A 17,817-nucleotide genomic window follows, 5' to 3' on the forward strand; every position below is an offset into this window, starting at 1 on the left:
TTACTTTTTTACTTTCTTTTCTTATTTCGACATTGTCTATATTTATCCTTATACATCAGAAATATTTTTGTGCATGTTTAATTTTTTTTAATATCTAAATATCTTTATTGTACATAAAAAAAGTTATGGATCATTCACCACTCGCAACAAAAGTCAATCAAGACAATGACTAGAGCTTCGGGCTCGGATCGTTCAACCTCCAAAACACAAGAGTTGAGAGGTCCTACTAACATGGGCGTAGGGCATGGCGGTGGCGGGAGGGGGGGCGTGCAACCCCACGCACACTTTTGGCAGGCCCATATGCGGGTGGGGTGCCCTTTTTTTGGTATTCCTTTTTCCTTTTCTTTTTCTTCTCTTTTTCCTTTTATTTTAAACATAAAAAAGCATTCACAAAATTATTTTATTGTGAATTTCAAAAAATGTTTAAAATTTTGAAAATGGTCCAAGATTGAAAAAATGTTCTGAATTTCAAAAGACGTGTATAAATTTTGTCTTGAATTACAAGAAAGGTTCATAGATTAAAAAACCATTCGTGAATTTGAACCATATTTATTTTTCAAATTTGGAAAAATGTTCTTACATTTTAAAAATATTCCAAATTCTAAAAAAATTTAACATTTTCAGAAAATATTAATGAAAATATCAAAGAGGAAAAAGAAAGAGAAAAATAAAAACCAGGAAAAGAGAAAGGCACATAATAAAGCAAATGAAACCGGAAGAAAGGAAACACATGAAAAGGAAAAACTGACTCAAAAAAGGCTTTGTAATATTCGCAAAACCGATGGGAAGGAAACAAAAAAAATAGCAGCTTGACTCTAGCCAGGTGTGTGTTTTCATGGTATTCGTCGCATTATGGGGCGAACAGGACCCACCAAAAGAAGGGCCAGCTCATGTAGCAGCGCGACTCTAGCCAGCTGTGTGTTTGCATGGTATTCGTCGAGTTATGGAAGAATAGGACCCACCGCATCTAACATTTTTACGAGCCCTGCTTCTCTTGACATATCTTCGACTCGCTTATAGCAAAGATAATGGTCCGCTTCGCCTTCGGGAACGTCCTAAGTGTAGTCGACCCATTAATGTTAGCTTGCTAGGTCTGCTCTTTTTTTCTTTTGTTTATAGTTTGAGACATTCTAAATGCATGTACTTTAAAAACAAGTTAGTTAATGTACCTTGAAAAGTAAAAAATGTGAACACGGTGTAAAATGTTGTTACTTCCTCCGACCCTATGCTAGGTACAACCGTTGAGCGTCAATTAATATGGGACGAATGGAGCAGCTTAATTTTTGTAACAAAATTATAGCATTAAGTTGTTATGACATTTAAAAATTGCTCACATGTTTCCAAAAATGCGCATGTCATTTAAAATATATATTTATACAATGTAAAAATATTTGTGCTGTTAAAAAAATCACATCATTCAGAAAAATGTTCACGATTTTCAAAAATATGTTTATGAAATTTAAAAAAAAATGTTCGCGTAGTTAAAAAATGTTTTTACCATTCCAAAAGTATTTCAATGTGTATTTAAAAAAAGTTGAACATGTGTTTAGAAAAGTATTTAAAAACAAGTATTTTGAATAACGTTGTGTGTGTGTGTGTGTGTGTGTGTGTGTGTGTGTGTGTGTGTGTGTGTGTGTGATATGCATACATAAAATGTACAATGTGACATTATGCCTATAAATCGGCGGTTCAGCGGTGTGCGGTCTGCCTTGCAAAGGAGTATGTTCCGGCAGCGGGGTCATTGATCTTAGATTCCCAGCTATTGGGGTGGTGGACGCAAGAGACTATCCAAAATATTCGAGGTTAGTTTGACGTGTTTAGGTTTGGTCTTTTGCAGTTCACAAGAGTTTTGAAGAAATGTCCAAATGCAAAAGATGAAGCTGCATATGACAACTTTGAACGTTTTCGATCTTATTTCTAGTTTTATTAAAAAGTCATCGATGTTCCTATGTGTTTCATTCAAGTGTGCACGATCTGATCTATTATTATAGTTTAGTTCATTACTAAGATCAGATTGTTTGGTCAAACGTTGAACGTGCCATGTGATTATCAGCAGATACGTAATGGTGTGCGCTGATGCTCTCTAGAGTCTAACAGCTGGCCCGATGCATCCGTCAGCTAGCTTGTATGATCACTTTGTTTGATCTTTCTTCTTCCGAAGACAGAGCCGGGAAGAAGATTCATCCATAAGCAAACGATGTCAACTACAAGCACCAAGGATTATTATATAATCCAACTCAAGCAAGGTGACGCTGCTGGGCCACTGGGCGTTGCGCGCGCGTAGACTTAGACATGGCCATATATATTCGCTCGCTCTCTCTTTTCTTAATCTAACTTGCCATATCAAAAAATTTGCTTAGTTGGCACGCTTAGCACATGTACAAAAATGGAGCATTGGGAGGACCGGGGTCTAAACATTGCCATGTTGTCTTATTCATTTTAACTTTATTCTTACACACCGCTACTGCAGCAGGGCAGGAGGACACTCGCGGGCGTTCTAGTTACCGCCGGCGGCGACAACCTTGGGCGTGCATGCGGGAGGGAAGGGTCCAAAGTAGCTGTCGATGCAGACGCGGCGGGAAGGGCGAGACCTGGACGGCAAACAGCTCTTACAGGTGGGAGCACACTTGTCAACCTCGTCCATGCAGCGGCACGTCGGCGGGTACGACCTGGTGCAGCTAGGCAGGTCGCAACACTCCCACGGCCTGCAGATGGGCCCGGGGTCGCCGACGTACTGGTCTTGGCAGACGTGGCGGGACGGGCCATGGATCGACGGCCGGCAGGCCTTGCAGGTGGAGGGGCACTCGAAGAACTCATCCATGCATGCAGGTGCAGATCGGCGGGAGCGACCTGGTGCACAAGGCCCGGTCGCAGCACTTCCACGGCCTCTTGGGCGCCGCCATGGCCATGGCTGCTTCGTCTGCAACTGCAAGCCCTCGGCTAATCAGTTTCTTCATGGACGAATGAAGCCATGAGCTAGAGAAGAAAGGAGTTGACGCGCGCGCGTACCTTTGGCTTCGCTGGGCAGGAGAATGGCGCCCACCTCGTCGCCGGCGACGAGGAGTGCAAGCATCAGCAGGATGCTAGCAACGACGACGCATTGCTTCATCCCCATGGCCTGTGTAGTGAGCTTGCTAGCTTGTGCGTGTGAAGCGGGCTAGCAGCCAGCCCTAGTATATGTAGCCTCGTGACACCTCCTACGTGTCACCTAATTAACGCGTGGAAATCGCTACGGACAAGCACATTTGGCAGCTCCCTATCACATATGCATGGATAAGGACTAGATCCCAAGGCATATGCGTGGATTGATGACTAGGCAGATTGACAAAAGGCTGTACATGCAGGCACCAGATGCACGTGTTCCCACTTGATTGCAGCATGGGTACGCTGGCAATGAACTGGACATGTGTCCACACCTTGCTTGCTTGTGGGTTGTGGCGAACCGATCGTTCGAAAGGTTTGCAAATTAATTACTGATGAAATATCAGGTTTTTGGTGGGGAGATGGATAAGAGAAGAGAAAAAAAGCACCGGTTGGCACACCGGAAATTGTTTGTACCAAAGATGAAAGGTGGTTGGGGTTTAGGTACCTTCAGAGTTTTAATCTTGCTATGCTAGGAAAGCAGTGTCGGTGTCTTTTCTAAAATCCGGACTCGTTGTGTGGACGAGTATTAAGTGTTAAAAACATTACCCCAATGGTGATATATGAAAAGTTGAACCGAAAAAGGGCTATCATTTACTTGTCAAAGTACTATGGCTGGAATTCAGACATTCAAAAGAGGCTGTATATGGTGAGTTGAAATGGGCTGACAAATAAATATACAGAAAGTTCCCTGGATTCCTTCTAGTGAAGCAATAAAGGTTATAACACCAAGAGCAGGGACAATGTTAACATTGGTGACGGAAATCATAGACCATCATGCCGGACGGTTGGATTTCGACCTCATTCGATCTGGTTTTTCACCGATTGATGCAGCTCGAATTGCGCAAATTCCTCTCCGGCCGAAGGCCGTGGAAGGCTATATGGCGTGGCAGTATACAAGGTGAGGAACCTTCTCGGTCCGGTCGACATATCACACGAAGTTTAACCACCAGTTTGGGAGCCACATGGCTAGGTCGGACGGTTAGGGTACTGCTCATATATTTTATTGTGATTTCATTAATGTTCTGGATTTAAAAAAATATTCAAATTTTGAAAATGGTCCAATATAAAATCTTAATTTCAAAAAGGAAATTGAATTTTCTCTTGAATTACAAGAATGGTTCATAGATATAAAACACTATTCATGAATTTGAACCGTATTTATTTTTCAAATTTCGAAAAATGTTCTTACATTTTAAAAACAGTACAATTCTAAAAAACTTCAAATTTTCAAAAAATGTTCATGAAAAAAATCAAAGAGGAAAAATGAAAACCATACAAAGAAGGCCCAGAATAAAGTAAATGATACCGAAAGAAGATAAACGCGTGAAAAAGGGGAAACTGAGTCGAAAAAGACTCTGTAATATTCGCAAAACCGATGGGAAGGAAACAAAAAAATGGTCCAGTCCATATGCGGGCGGGGTGCCCCTTTTTTGGCTTTCCTTTTTCTTTTCAATATAAAAATCATTCACAAATCTCTTTTATTTTGATTTCTTTAATGTTCTGCATTTTAAAAAATATTCAAAATTTTGAAAATGGTCCAAGATTGATTTTTTTTTTCTGAATTTCATATTATTCTTATGAATTATTTCTTGAATTACAAGAATGGTTCATATATGTAAAATACTATTTGTGAAGTTAAACCGCATTTATTTTTCAAATTTGGAAAAATGTTCTTACATTATAAAAATAGTACAATTTCTAAACAACTTCAAATTTTTCAAAAAATGTTCATGAAAAAAATCAAAGTGGAAAAATAAAAACCACGAAAAAGAAAGTCCAGAATAAAGTAAATGACACCGAAAGATAAGAAACACATGAAAAAGGGAAAACTTACTCGAAAATCGCTCTATAATATTCACAAAACCGATGGCAAGGAAACAAAAAAAAAAGGCCAGCTGATGTAGCAGCGCGACTCTAGCCAGGTGTGTGTTTGCATGGTATTCGAAGCTATGTCTCGCTTACTGTAAGCCTTAGCCGGCTTGCCTCTGGTGCAGTTCTTTTCTCTCTATATGGAATTTTATAATTTTTTAATGTTTTCATCGGTTTTTCTCTGGTTTTCTTCAGGTTTTTTACTTTATTTTTTTGTTTTCTTTGTTTCTTTCTTTGCTTTTCACTCACTTTCTTCATGTTTTATTTTTATTTTCTTCTGTTATTTTAACATTGTCTATATTTTTCATACACATTGTATATATTTCTTGTATACATCCGAAATATTTTTATGCATGTTTACATTTTTTAAATATATGTAAATATCTTTTTTATGCATGAAAAAAGTTATGGATCCTTCACCACTGGCAACAAAAGTCGATCAAGACAATGACTAGAGCTGCGGGCTCATATCATTCAGTCTCCGAACCACAAGAGTCGAGGAGTCCTACTAACTCGCGCGTAGGGCGTGGCAGTGCTGGGAGGGGGGGACGTGCAACCCAACGCACGCATTGGGCCAGCCCATATGCGGGCGGGGTGCCCCTTTTTTTGTTTTTGTTTTTCTTTTAAACATAACAAAGCATTCAAAAATTTATTTTATTATGATTTCATTAATGTTCTGGATTTTAAAAAATTCCCAAGTTTTTGAAAATTGTCCAATATTGCAAAAATATTTTGAATTCCAAAAAATGTTTACAAATTTTGTCTTGAATTACAAGAATGGTTCGTAGATATTAAATACTATTCGTGAATTTTAACCATATTTATTTTTAAAATTTTGAAAAATGTTCTTACATTTTAAAAAAAGTACACATTCTAAATAACTTTAAAATTTTCAAAAAATGTTCATGAGAAAAATCAAAGAGGAAAAATAAAAACCAGGAAAAAGAAGGCCTAGAATTAAGTAAATGACCCGTTAAGAGAAGAAACATATGAAAAAGGGAAAACTGACTCAAAAAAGGCTCTGTAATATTCTGAAAACCGATGGGAAGGAAACAAAAAAAATGGCCAGCTCATGTAGCAGCGCGACTCTAGCCAGGTGTGTGTTTGCATGTTATTCACCACGTTATGAGGGGAATAGGAGCCACAACAAACAAAATGGCCAGTTCGTGTAGGAGCGCAAACTCTAGCCAGGTGTGTGTTTGCATTGTATTTGCCGGATTATGGGGGAATAGGACCCACCACATCTAACATTTTTTGCAGCCCTGCTTCTCTAAACATATCTTCGACTCGCTTTTAGCGAGACAATGGTCCCCCTCGCCTTAGGGAACGCGCTAAGGGCAGCCGGTCCATTAATGTTAGTTCACTAGGTTTGCTCTTTTTTTGTTTTGTTTATAGTTTCAGGCATTCTAAATACATGTACTTCAAAAATCAAGTTACTTAATTTACTCTGAAAAGTAAAAAAAAATATGATCACAGTGTAAAAAGTTGTTACTTCCTCCGACCTTTACTTCCTCCGACCTTGTGCTAGATACCACCGTTTGAGCGTTAATTAATATGGAACAAACGGAGTAGCTTAATTTTTGTAACAAAATTATAGCATTAATTTTTTATGTCATTTAAAATTTGTTCACATGTTTCCAAAAATGAACATATCATTTAAAAACTATATTTATAAAATGACAAAATATTTGTGCTGTTAAACAAAATTTTCACATCATTCAAAAAATGCTCACAAGTTTCAAAAATATGTTCGTGATTTTTTTAATTATTCATATAGTTTAAAAAATGTTTTTACCCTTCAGAAAATATTTCAATGTGTATTTAAGAAATGTTGAATATTTTTTTAAAGTATTCAAAAAGAACTATTTTGAATAATGTTAACGATATATATATAGTTCATTCAAGTGTACATGGACTGATCTATTATAGTTCAGTCTATTACTGAAATCAGATTGTTTGGTCAAACATTGAACGTGCCATGTGTGCGGTGATGCTCTCTAGAGTCTAGACAGCTGGCCCGATGCATCCGTCAGCTAGCGTGGAAGATCACACTGTTTAATCTTCCCCGGGAAGAAGATTCATCCAGAAGCAAACGATGTCAACTACAAGCACCAACGATTTATATATATCCAACTCAAGCACCGCGCCGCACACCACGAAGCACACAGCCAGATACATAGCCTGAGATCCATGGCCGGAGACGGCGGCGAGGTGACGCTGCTGGGCCACTGGGGGAGCCCGTTCGTGACGCGGGTGCGGCTGGCGCTGCGCCTCAAGCGCGTGCGGTACGAGTACGTGGAGGAGGACCTGCGCAGCAAGAGCGACCTCCTCCTGCGCTGCAACCCCGTGCACCGCGCCGTGCCCGTCCTCATCCACGACGGCCGCCCCGTCTGCGAGTCGCAGGTCATCCTCCAGTACATCGACGAGGCCTTCGGGCCTCCCGCCCTGCTCCCCGCCGACCCGCACGAGCGTGCCGTGGCAAGGTTTTGGGCCGCATACTTCGACGGCGAGCTGGGCGCGCCGTGGGACCGGGCGCTCAGGGCCGGGACCGAGGAGGAGCGGGCCGCGTGGATGCAGACGGTCGTGGCCGCGGCGGACGGGCTGGAGCGCGGGCTGGGCGAATGCACCGACGGCGGGCGGAAAGGATGCTTCTTCGGCGGCGAGCGGGTCGGGTACGTCGACGTCGTGGTGGGCGGCGTGGTCTCGTACGTGCACGCTGCCGCGATGGTCTCCGGCGAGAGGGTGTTCCAGGATGAAGGCAGGACGCCGCTGCTGGCGGCGTGGCTGCGGCGCTTCGGCGAGCTCGACGCCGCCAGGGAGCTGCTCCAGGACGTCGACCGGGTCGTGGAGTACGTCAGGTTCATACACGCCAAGAACGCTGCCAAGGCTCCTGCGAATTAACTACGGCTCGATGTATTAGCAGTTTAGCACACGCGCGTCGTCCGCTACCATATATGCCGCTATGGGACTGTCGTGATGTGCCGACTGAAGTGAAAAGAAAGAGCTGAATGTCATGCAGCTCAATGTGTATCAGGGAGTGATGGGTGGCTAGTTCCTTTTGTGAAAATTCATTCCCTTATTAAATACTCCCTCTGTTCATTTTTGTAAGACGTTTTCAGCTGAAATTAAACTATTTTTAGATGTTATCTTAAAATGTCTAAAACGTCTTGTGTACAACGTCTTACAAAAGTAAACGGAGGGAGCCTCAACTACATGGATAGAAGCCGGAGAACATGTACCTCTACGGTCGATGCGGAGATGGGCAATGCCGCCCACCGGTGTAGCCGCCTAAATGCTTTGTCCCTACCCTCGCGTCGCCCGAGCCTGGCGACACGGGGAACCCTAGCCGCCGCCCACTTGTCTACCTTTTGCTCTCGTTCATGCGTCTCCGCCGTCAGAGGGGTCACCGACAAAGTAGTCGTGACACCGGGGAAGGTGGCGGTGGGGCTCGACGCGCTTGCGTTTGTGGTCGTGGCAGCATGGCGTGTGGCAACGCAGTTCTGGTGGCGGTGCACGCTACGTGACGACGGGCGTGGTGGTGGCGAGCCTGATCTGCAGCATCCGGCGTGGCGGTAACTAAGGCTATGCGGATTGGGCCTGATCCGACGCTCGACGATGGTGCCCCGAAGTGCGATTTATGGACGGCAGCTTGAGGCAAAAGTCATGGATGCACATCGGCGGCGGTGGATTTTCTCGCTGGGTTCGCAGTCTGCGTGAGATGTTGGTGGGCACGATCCCATCTGCAGGTACGTGGGTGGCCGAGTCGGCTTGCTGCATCCTGATATGGTGGTTCTTCGCTCGGGCATGCGGGTGACGGTGTGGTCTTGTGTTGCTAAGAGATTGCTGAAATGGGGTCGGGGATCTTAGATCTTCAGATCCGGCGGCAGCGACAAGTTTGTTTCGCTGCCTGATTCTGCCCTCACATACGAGGGCGACGGAGCATGAGGAAGGTGCCGAATTGTCGGAGCATCTCGAATTGGGATTTGATAGTGTTGATGACCTTACTCCTTTGATGTCTATTGCAAAGTGCGACGACGACCTTCGTTATTCGAAGCTGTTGGTGGAGACCGACTCTTACCGCGACTTGACTGCTTGCTTGTGCAAGCATTGTCACCACTTGCATGACACCTCGCGTCCAGACTGTGCTATGCATATAGTTGATGGGATTGCGAAAAGCGGTGGCGATATAACGGGATGACTTTGATTTGGTGGTGCTTCTCAAGCACCAATGTAGAACTCCGCGGTGAAAACCCAAGGCTTAACCATTATTGGTTATCTGGCAATGGCGATGTGCCGATGTGTCTTACTACCTTGTTAAAGGCATTGCTTGGATTTGCTCGAACTTGTTCTTTAGGGTGAGCCCATGATTTGGTCTTTCCTTGTTGGATCTGCCGGCAACGACAACACTTGATCGTTGTTTCCTTCTTAGAGGTGTGACTGTTGAAGAATCTTTCTCGTTGTATCGGTGATGTCAAAAGATAGTTGGCGCTGGTTGGTGTCATAGTTTTTTATCATTTTGGATTTTTTTCTTTTTTATTTACTCCATGACAGCATAACTTTGGCCTTGTTCGACTTCGTTAGCTCCTGGTGTGATTTTTGTGTGCACGTTGCTCAATGTGCATCCTAACTATGAAAAGCTTTATTAGTATGCACACAAACCTATTAGTTCGTTACATTTGTATTTCCTTGACGCTCCATTTTAAACTAATAGAATCCATCCTTTATCCAAAAAAAAATGCCCGAACAAACGGTGGCAGAAAAACACTCTCATAAAATAGTACTCCAGAAAAGGATCGATGAGGAAGGAAGCTGCCTGGTGGCATGGGGCTCCCGATAGGCCAACGACTAGAGTACCGAGGGAGTTGTTGACTCGCTGAGCTACGTGCGTAGCTAGCTACTACCGCGTTGTGGGTGGGTGGCTGCCGCAGCATAACTTTGGCCTTGTTCGACTTCGTTAGCTCCCGGTGTGATTTTTGTGTGCACGTTGCTCAATGTGCATCCTAACTATGAAAAGCTTTATTAGTATGCACACAAACCTATTAGTTCGTTACATTTGTATCTCCTTGACGCTCCATTTTAAACTAATAGAATCCATCCTTTATCCAAAAAAAAAAAATGCCCGAACAAACGGTGGCAGAAGAACACTCTCATAAAATAGTACTCCAGAAAAGGATCGATGAGGAAGGAAGCTGCCTGGTGGCATGGGGCTCCCGATAGGCCAACGACTAGAGTACCGAGGGAGTTGTTGACTCGCTGAGCTACGTGCGTAGCTAGCTACTACCGCGTTGTGGGTGGGTGGCTGCCGCAGCATAACTTTGGCCTTGTTCGACTTCGTTAGCTCCCGGTGTGATTTTTGTGTGCACGTTGCTCAATGTGCATCCTAACTATGAAAAGCTTTATTAGTATGCACACAAACCTATTAGTTCGTTACATTTGTATCTCCTTGACGCTCCATTTTAAACTAATAGAATCCATCCTTTATCCAAAAAAAAAAAATGCCCGAACAAACGGTGGCAGAAGAACACTCTCATAAAATAGTACTCCAGAAAAGGATCGATGAGGAAGGAAGCTGCCTGGTGGCATGGGGCTCCCGATAGGCCAACGACTAGAGTACCGAGGGAGTTGTTGACTCGCTGAGCTACGTGCGTAGCTAGCTACTACCGCGTTGTGGGTGGGTGGCTGCCGCAGCATAACTTTGGCCTTGTTCGACTTCGTTAGCTCCCGGTGTGATTTTTGTGTGCACGTTGCTCAATGTGCATCCTAACTATGAAAAGCTTTATTAGTATGCACACAAACCTATTAGTTCGTTACATTTGTATCTCCTTGACGCTCCATTTTAAACTAATAGAATCCATCCTTTATCCAAAAAAAAAAAATGCCCGAACAAACGGTGGCAGAAGAACACTCTCATAAAATAGTACTCCAGAAAAGGATCGATGAGGAAGGAAGCTGCCTGGTGGCATGGGGCTCCCGATAGGCCAACGACTAGAGTACCGAGGGAGTTGTTGACTCGCTGAGCTACGTGCGTAGCTAGCTACTACCGCGTTGTGGGTGGGTGGCTGCCGCAGCATAACTTTGGCCTTGTTCGACTTCGTTAGCTCCCGGTGTGATTTTTGTGTGCACGTTGCTCAATGTGCATCCTAACTATGAAAAGCTTTATTAGTATGCACACAAACCTATTAGTTCGTTACATTTGTATCTCCTTGACGCTCCATTTTAAACTAATAGAATCCATCCTTTATCCAAAAAAAAAAAATGCCCGAACAAACGGTGGCAGAAGAACACTCTCATAAAATAGTACTCCAGAAAAGGATCGATGAGGAAGGAAGCTGCCTGGTGGCATGGGGCTCCCGATAGGCCAACGACTAGAGTACCGAGGGAGTTGTTGACTCGCTGAGCTACGTGCGTAGCTAGCTACTACCGCGTTGTGGGTGGGTGGCTGCCGCAGCATAACTTTGGCCTTGTTCGACTTCGTTAGCTCCCGGTGTGATTTTTGTGTGCACGTTGCTCAATGTGCATCCTAACTATGAAAAGCTTTATTAGTATGCACACAAACCTATTAGTTCGTTACATTTGTATCTCCTTGACGCTCCATTTTAAACTAATAGAATCCATCCTTTATCCAAAAAAAAAAAATGCCCGAACAAACGGTGGCAGAAGAACACTCTCATAAAATAGTACTCCAGAAAAGGATCGATGAGGAAGGAAGCTGCCTGGTGGCATGGGGCTCCCGATAGGCCAACGACTAGAGTACCGAGGGAGTTGTTGACTCGCTGAGCTACGTGCGTAGCTAGCTACTACCGCGTTGTGGGTGGGTGGCTGCCGCAGCATAACTTTGGCCTTGTTCGACTTCGTTAGCTCCCGGTGTGATTTTTGTGTGCACGTTGCTCAATGTGCATCCTAACTATGAAAAGCTTTATTAGTATGCACACAAACCTATTAGTTCGTTACATTTGTATCTCCTTGACGCTCCATTTTAAACTAATAGAATCCATCCTTTATCCAAAAAAAAAAATGCCCGAACAAACGGTGGCAGAAGAACACTCTCATAAAATAGTACTCCAGAAAAGGATCGATGAGGAAGGAAGCTGCCTGGTGGCATGGGGCTCCCGATAGGCCAACGACTAGAGTACCGAGGGAGTTGTTGACTCGCTGAGCTACGTGCGTAGCTAGCTACTACCGCGTTGTGGGTGGGTGGCTGCCGCAGCATAACTTTGGCCTTGTTCGACTTCGTTAGCTCCCGGTGTGATTTTTGTGTGCACGTTGCTCAATGTGCATCCTAACTATGAAAAGCTTTATTAGTATGCACACAAACCTATTAGTTCGTTACATTTGTATCTCCTTGACGCTCCATTTTAAACTAATAGAATCCATCCTTTATCCAAAAAAAAAAATGCCCGAACAAACGGTGGCAGAAGAACACTCTCATAAAATAGTACTCCAGAAAAGGATCGATGAGGAAGGAAGCTGCCTGGTGGCATGGGGCTCCCGATAGGCCAACGACTAGAGTACCGAGGGAGTTGTTGACTCGCTGAGCTACGTGCGTAGCTAGCTACTACCGCGTTGTGGGTGGGTGGCTGCCGCAGCATAACTTTGGCCTTGTTCGACTTCGTTAGCTCCCGGTGTGATTTTTGTGTGCACGTTGCTCAATGTGCATCCTAACTATGAAAAGCTTTATTAGTATGCACACAAACCTATTAGTTCGTTACATTTGTATCTCCTTGACGCTCCATTTTAAACTAATAGAATCCATCCTTTATCCAAAAAAAAAAGCCCGAACAAACGGTGGCAGAAGAACACTCTCATAAAATAGTACTCCAGAAAAGGATCGATGAGGAAGGAAGCTGCCTGGTGGCATGGGGCTCCCGATAGGCCAACGACTAGAGTACCGAGGGAGTTGTTGACTCGCTGAGCTACGTGCGTAGCTAGCTACTACCGCGTTGTGGGTGGGTGGCTGCCGCAGCATAACTTTGGCCTTGTTCGACTTCGTTAGCTCCCGGTGTGATTTTTGTGTGCACGTTGCTCAATGTGCATCCTAACTATGAAAAGCTTTATTAGTATGCACACAAACCTATTAGTTCGTTACATTTGTATCTCCTTGACGCTCCATTTTAAACTAATAGAATCCATCCTTTATCCAAAAAAAAAAAAAGCCCGAACAAACGGTGGCAGAAGAACACTCTCATAAAATAGTACTCCAGAAAAGGATCGATGAGGAAGGAAGCTGCCTGGTGGCATGGGGCTCCCGATAGGCCAACGACTAGAGTACCGAGGGAGTTGTTGACTCGCTGAGCTACGTGCGTAGCTAGCTACTACCGCGTTGTGGGTGGGTGGCTGCCGCAGCATGCAAGCAAGAAGAAGACATCGGCGGTGACGCTCGCTCGGGTCAAGACGCCGCAACCGCAAGTTCGCACGACGTTCGCCGCTCCGGCCTCCGGCCAAACAGCCAAGTGTTCAATAGTTGATTAACGTTCGCAAACACCACCATCGCTGGCAGCCACGGTTAGCTAGCCTGCTAGCTCTCGACCTTAGCTAGCCACCTACTACTAGGATGCCATTGCCAGTGACAGGTGGGAACGGCGGTGGAGGCAGGGGAGGAGCCGCAGGCGGGGGAGAGAACGGTGGTGGAGGTGGGGGAAGGTACTACGCTGAAGCCATGGCCAGGCTCGAAGGTAGGGGACGAGGCGCAGGCGGGGGAGGGTACTTAGCTGAAGCTATGGCCAAGCTCAAAGGTCCACAGAGGTCAACCTTCATAAGGAACGGAGATACTAGCAGGCCAGAAGTGGGGTGGTTTGATCGGGCCTTGGGAGTTGGGACTGTTGCGAGGCGGACGAGGTCAGAGAGAGACGGCAGGGCCAGTCAAGGGACTGCGTGCGGCGGACGCAGTGGCGTATACGTACGTACCGCCGGCGGAGTCCACCACGCCGTCGAGGTCAGGCGACCAGCCCAGCTCCAGCTCCACCTCCACGCCGCCGAATTCAAACGCAAGGTTTGCTATAGCTCACCATCTGCTGCATCCTAATTACTTTGGGGAATCCGCCGCTTCCTTCTTCATTTTGTTCCTCCTCCTCAGCAACGAGTGGCTGATTATAGTGTGGGCGTAAATTAAATTACAGTTGCATATTTCTTGTTTTGGCTCTTGGTGGTATCCCGCACCTAGCTTTCTCTACTAACTGTGTTATTACTACCTATCTAATCATGGTGCGCGGACATGGTGAACAGTTTCGGCGACAACCCTCATGCCTATAATGGTCCTCCCCCATGGCTTCAACCGGTCCGGCGTGACCCTCCTCCGCAGCAGGCACCTGCAAGGCCTGCACATGCTCTGATTTCTCTATTTGCTTTGAGAATGCTCTGTCGGTGCTTTGGGAGTTTCGAAAAAGTCTAACCTTCTATCCCGTCATGCTGCCTGAAATGGGTGAACAGTGATGCCGGACCCCTGAATCAGGCCTTCAATTTCGTGCATGGTCAGCGATAAGCAACAAGGCATGAAATGTGAAATGGCGCGGAGAGACAAAATAAATTCGATCAAGTTTTAACTACTCGGCCTCGTGGGATATCAATCTAGTTGGTCTTAGCGGTGTGTGGAGTGCGTCTATTCCGTATAATAAGAATATTGTTGTTGTTGTTGTTGTTGTTGTTGTTCACTCTCGTCAACATGTTAACAGGCTTGCAACCCATCTTCACCTGTTGCAGATAACCATACTTGTTTTTCTTTTGAACCGTGCAGTAGGACTACACGTGAATTTATTAAAAGAAGATAATAGTCTACAATGTCATATGACGACCCCTATCTTAGCTTCCGCCACACCTTCATCATACCTCTACATATTCCACCCCTGCCCACGCCGTTGAACCCTGCACCCTGATAATCTTAAAGTGGCCGATTTACCCCGTCAATCTCCTGCCTCGTACAGCTACAAAATGAGTAGCTCAAGCGAGCCTGATTTAGACTTCGAGCTTGCTGATAGGCTGTCGAGCTTGATAACTAAAATATCATTGTTCAAACATATAAAAACCTAATAATCCCTACAAAGCTTGGGTGGACTCAAGCTGATCAAGTGAGTCTGCATTATAAGAAAGTAATGCTCACTTAAATGAAAAATCCTCTATAACATTAAGCTCCCTATTTTAAGGAGCCCACATTTAATTGAATTCTCCAATTAGAATTTGGTCACCTGATTTTGACCGGGTCAACAATTTCTGAAAACTCTCTCATTCGATTCTTTTATACTATACACTATACTTCTTAATTTTGAAGGCCTTACAATTAATTAAGGTATTCAATTTAGAATTGGATCAATCGATTTTGACCGGGTCAACACTTTCTCAAGCTCTCCCATTCAATTCTTTTAATTCACTATGTTTTCTAATTTTGAAGTTCTTTCATTCAATTGAGGTATTCAATTTTGGATAAGGTTTACTATTTTGACCTGGCCAACAATTTTTCAAATCAATCAGCAGCAACCGGCCTATAAAAACATATCAATCCCGTGCACCCTTCCACCATCGAAAAGAAAAGCGCCACAATGTGATATTGTAGCACCAATAGTACATGCGACCACAGACACCGAATTTTTTCCTTATAAATATAAGTTGGTTAGCGGGTAACTCAGAATCACACCACGAAAGACTCATCAAATCACCGCATTATAAATAAAAATAAAACACACTCCATCATCTCCACCACTTGCCAACTAAATATTTCATCAGTTCCAAAATATAAAGGGGTATTAGTTTTGTAGAAAGTCAAATTTCTTCAACTTTGAGCAAGTTCAGAGCAAAAATATCGACATCCACCGGGGATTCATTTCATGACGAATTTAAATATATTGATTTGATATATTTGTCTACAAAATTTATAAAAATTTATAAGTTTGTCTTTAAAAAAATTAATACACCATAATATTGAACTAGAGTGATTATTTTCTGAAGAAACCCAACAACACCAACGGCGCAGCAAATCGCGCCCAACCCTTCTAGTACTAGATTAACTTCGACAAAGCTTAAGCTCGGCTGGACAAAATCACCTCCAACGAGCTTGATCAAACTATTCATGTAGGTCGAGCTCGACTCCTTTAGGGCTTGAGCTGAGCCTAAAGTGAGCTGAAGTTAAATAGTTTTGTTGAGCTCGAACTTTTTTGGGACGGAGGGAATCCACGTAACCATGCCGGTTTAATTCGCAGGAGCCTTGACAGCGGCGTTCTTGGCGAGTATCATCCTGACGTAGTCCACGACTCTGTCGACGTCCGGCAGGAGCGCCTTGGCGGCGTCGAGCTCGCCGAAGCGCTGCAGCCAGGCGGCCAGCAGCGGCGTCCTGCCGGCGTCGCCGAAGAGCATGTCTCCGGAGATCTCCACGGTGGCGTGCACCAGCGGCACCACGCCGCCGAGCACGACGTCGACGAACCCGACCCGTTCGCCGCCGAAGAAGCAGCCCTTGCTGCCCCCGTCGGTGCACTCGCTCAGCCCCCGCTCGAGCGCGTCCGTGGCTGCCACGACCTGCCTCATCCACCCGGCCCGCTCCTCCTCGGTGCCGGCCCTGTACGCCTTCTCCCACGGCGCCCCCAGCACGTCGTCGGCGTAGGCCGCCCAGAACCGGGCGATGGCGCGCTCGTGCGGGTCGGCGGGGAGGAGGGCGGGAGGTCCGAAGGCCTCGTCGATGTACTGGAGGATGACCCGCGACTCGCAGATGGGACGGCCGTTGTGGATGAGCACGGGCACGGACCGGTGCACGGGGTTGCAGCGCAGGAGGAGGTCGCTCTTGTTGCGCAGGTCCTCCTCCACGTAAGAGTAGCTCACGCCCTTGAGGTGCAGCGCCAGCCGCACCCGCGTCACGTACGCGCTCCCCCAGTGGCCCAGCAGCGTCACCTCCTCGTCTCCTCCAGCTCCGGCCATCGACCTCCGATGACTCTGCGTCGCGCACACTCTCAGCTGCTAGTAATGTTGGGCCCTTGAGGTGCACGGCGCGGTGGGGTATATATCAGCTGGTATGTATGTGTGACGGGAGTCAGAGTTTGCTTAGGGATGAATCTTCTTCCTCCATGGGAAATGGCTCCGTTTTCTGGAGAAAAATAGTTAAAGAATGTTATCTCCACGCCATCTGATCGAGCTGTCGACCTACACGGCATTATATATCAGCACGCAGGTACACGACGAGTTCAACGTTTGACTATACATGGTTTCTTTATTTTCAGTACGAATTATATATGTTTTTTTGCGGGTAGATTATATATGTGTTTGCCTTGGATACCAAGCCTAGCCACGAGTCTCCCAGCAACGTCGGCCGATTTTTTGTCCCCGAAATACCGTGATCTTGTCGATGTTGGCTGATTACTTTAATGGCTGCGTGCATGCATCACAACCTTGACATTGCAGCTCAAATTAAAACTTGGAAGAACCCTTGTTGATATTTACAGATCTATGATTTGATGCCTTTGTTATTTTCATGCGGCTGCATTCAGAAAAGTATAAGATCGTGTCATGGAAGAAGAAAGAGTTTGAAGACATCGAAGGTTTGCTTGTTTCTTTTAGACTTTATTTTATAATTGCTGTAGTCAGCTCATGTATCTCTACCATGTATAATTCGCTACAATAAATATATCATGATATTAATTGTAAAAAAAAGCGTAGATACAAGTCAAACTGACCACTTATTATTAAGAGAAAAAACATGGAGAATTTTTGACGTTTTCATGGCCTCATAACATAGCATCAAGAGAATACAACTTGCAATGAGTGCATATATGGGGACCTGGAGTTTTGGTTCATATGCTCTCTGATGAACAGTAAAAATAAAAAATAAAA

General features: G+C 45.0%; 2 protein-coding genes and 1 pseudogene across 2 annotated transcripts; 1 reads left to right on the top strand and 2 right to left on the bottom strand.

The window, feature by feature from the left end:
- Positions 1–2,340: 2,340 nt before the first annotated feature.
- LOC109750193 (Bowman-Birk type trypsin inhibitor-like) lies at positions 2,341–3,951 on the bottom strand (annotated as a pseudogene).
- A 3,023-nt stretch (positions 3,952–6,974) lies between these two features.
- LOC109750192 (probable glutathione S-transferase GSTU6) lies at positions 6,975–8,159 on the top strand. Its single transcript, XM_020309148.3, has one exon. The coding sequence runs from the start codon at positions 7,204–7,206 to the stop codon at positions 7,912–7,914; it is 711 nt and encodes a 236-aa protein (XP_020164737.1). The 5' UTR covers positions 6,975–7,203; the 3' UTR covers positions 7,915–8,159.
- Positions 8,160–15,829: 7,670 nt separating this feature from the next.
- On the bottom strand, positions 15,830–17,089 carry LOC109750191 (probable glutathione S-transferase GSTU6). Its single transcript, XM_020309147.4, has one exon. The coding sequence runs from the start codon at positions 16,906–16,908 to the stop codon at positions 16,189–16,191; it is 720 nt and encodes a 239-aa protein (XP_020164736.1). The 5' UTR covers positions 16,909–17,089; the 3' UTR covers positions 15,830–16,188.
- Positions 17,090–17,817: the final 728 nt, after the last annotated feature.

This window comes from Aegilops tauschii, chromosome 3, assembly GCF_002575655.3.
Source record: "Aegilops tauschii subsp. strangulata cultivar AL8/78 chromosome 3, Aet v6.0, whole genome shotgun sequence".
Lineage (NCBI taxonomy): Eukaryota > Viridiplantae > Streptophyta > Magnoliopsida > Poales > Poaceae > Aegilops > Aegilops tauschii.

Bases quoted from the DNA above. Each gene is read 5' to 3' on its own strand.
- LOC109750192 (XM_020309148.3), top strand. From the start codon at position 7,204: ATGGCCGGAGACGGCGGCGAGGTGACGCTGCTGGGCCACTGGGGGAGC.
- LOC109750191 (XM_020309147.4), bottom strand. From the start codon at position 16,908: ATGGCCGGAGCTGGAGGAGACGAGGAGGTGACGCTGCTGGGCCACTGG.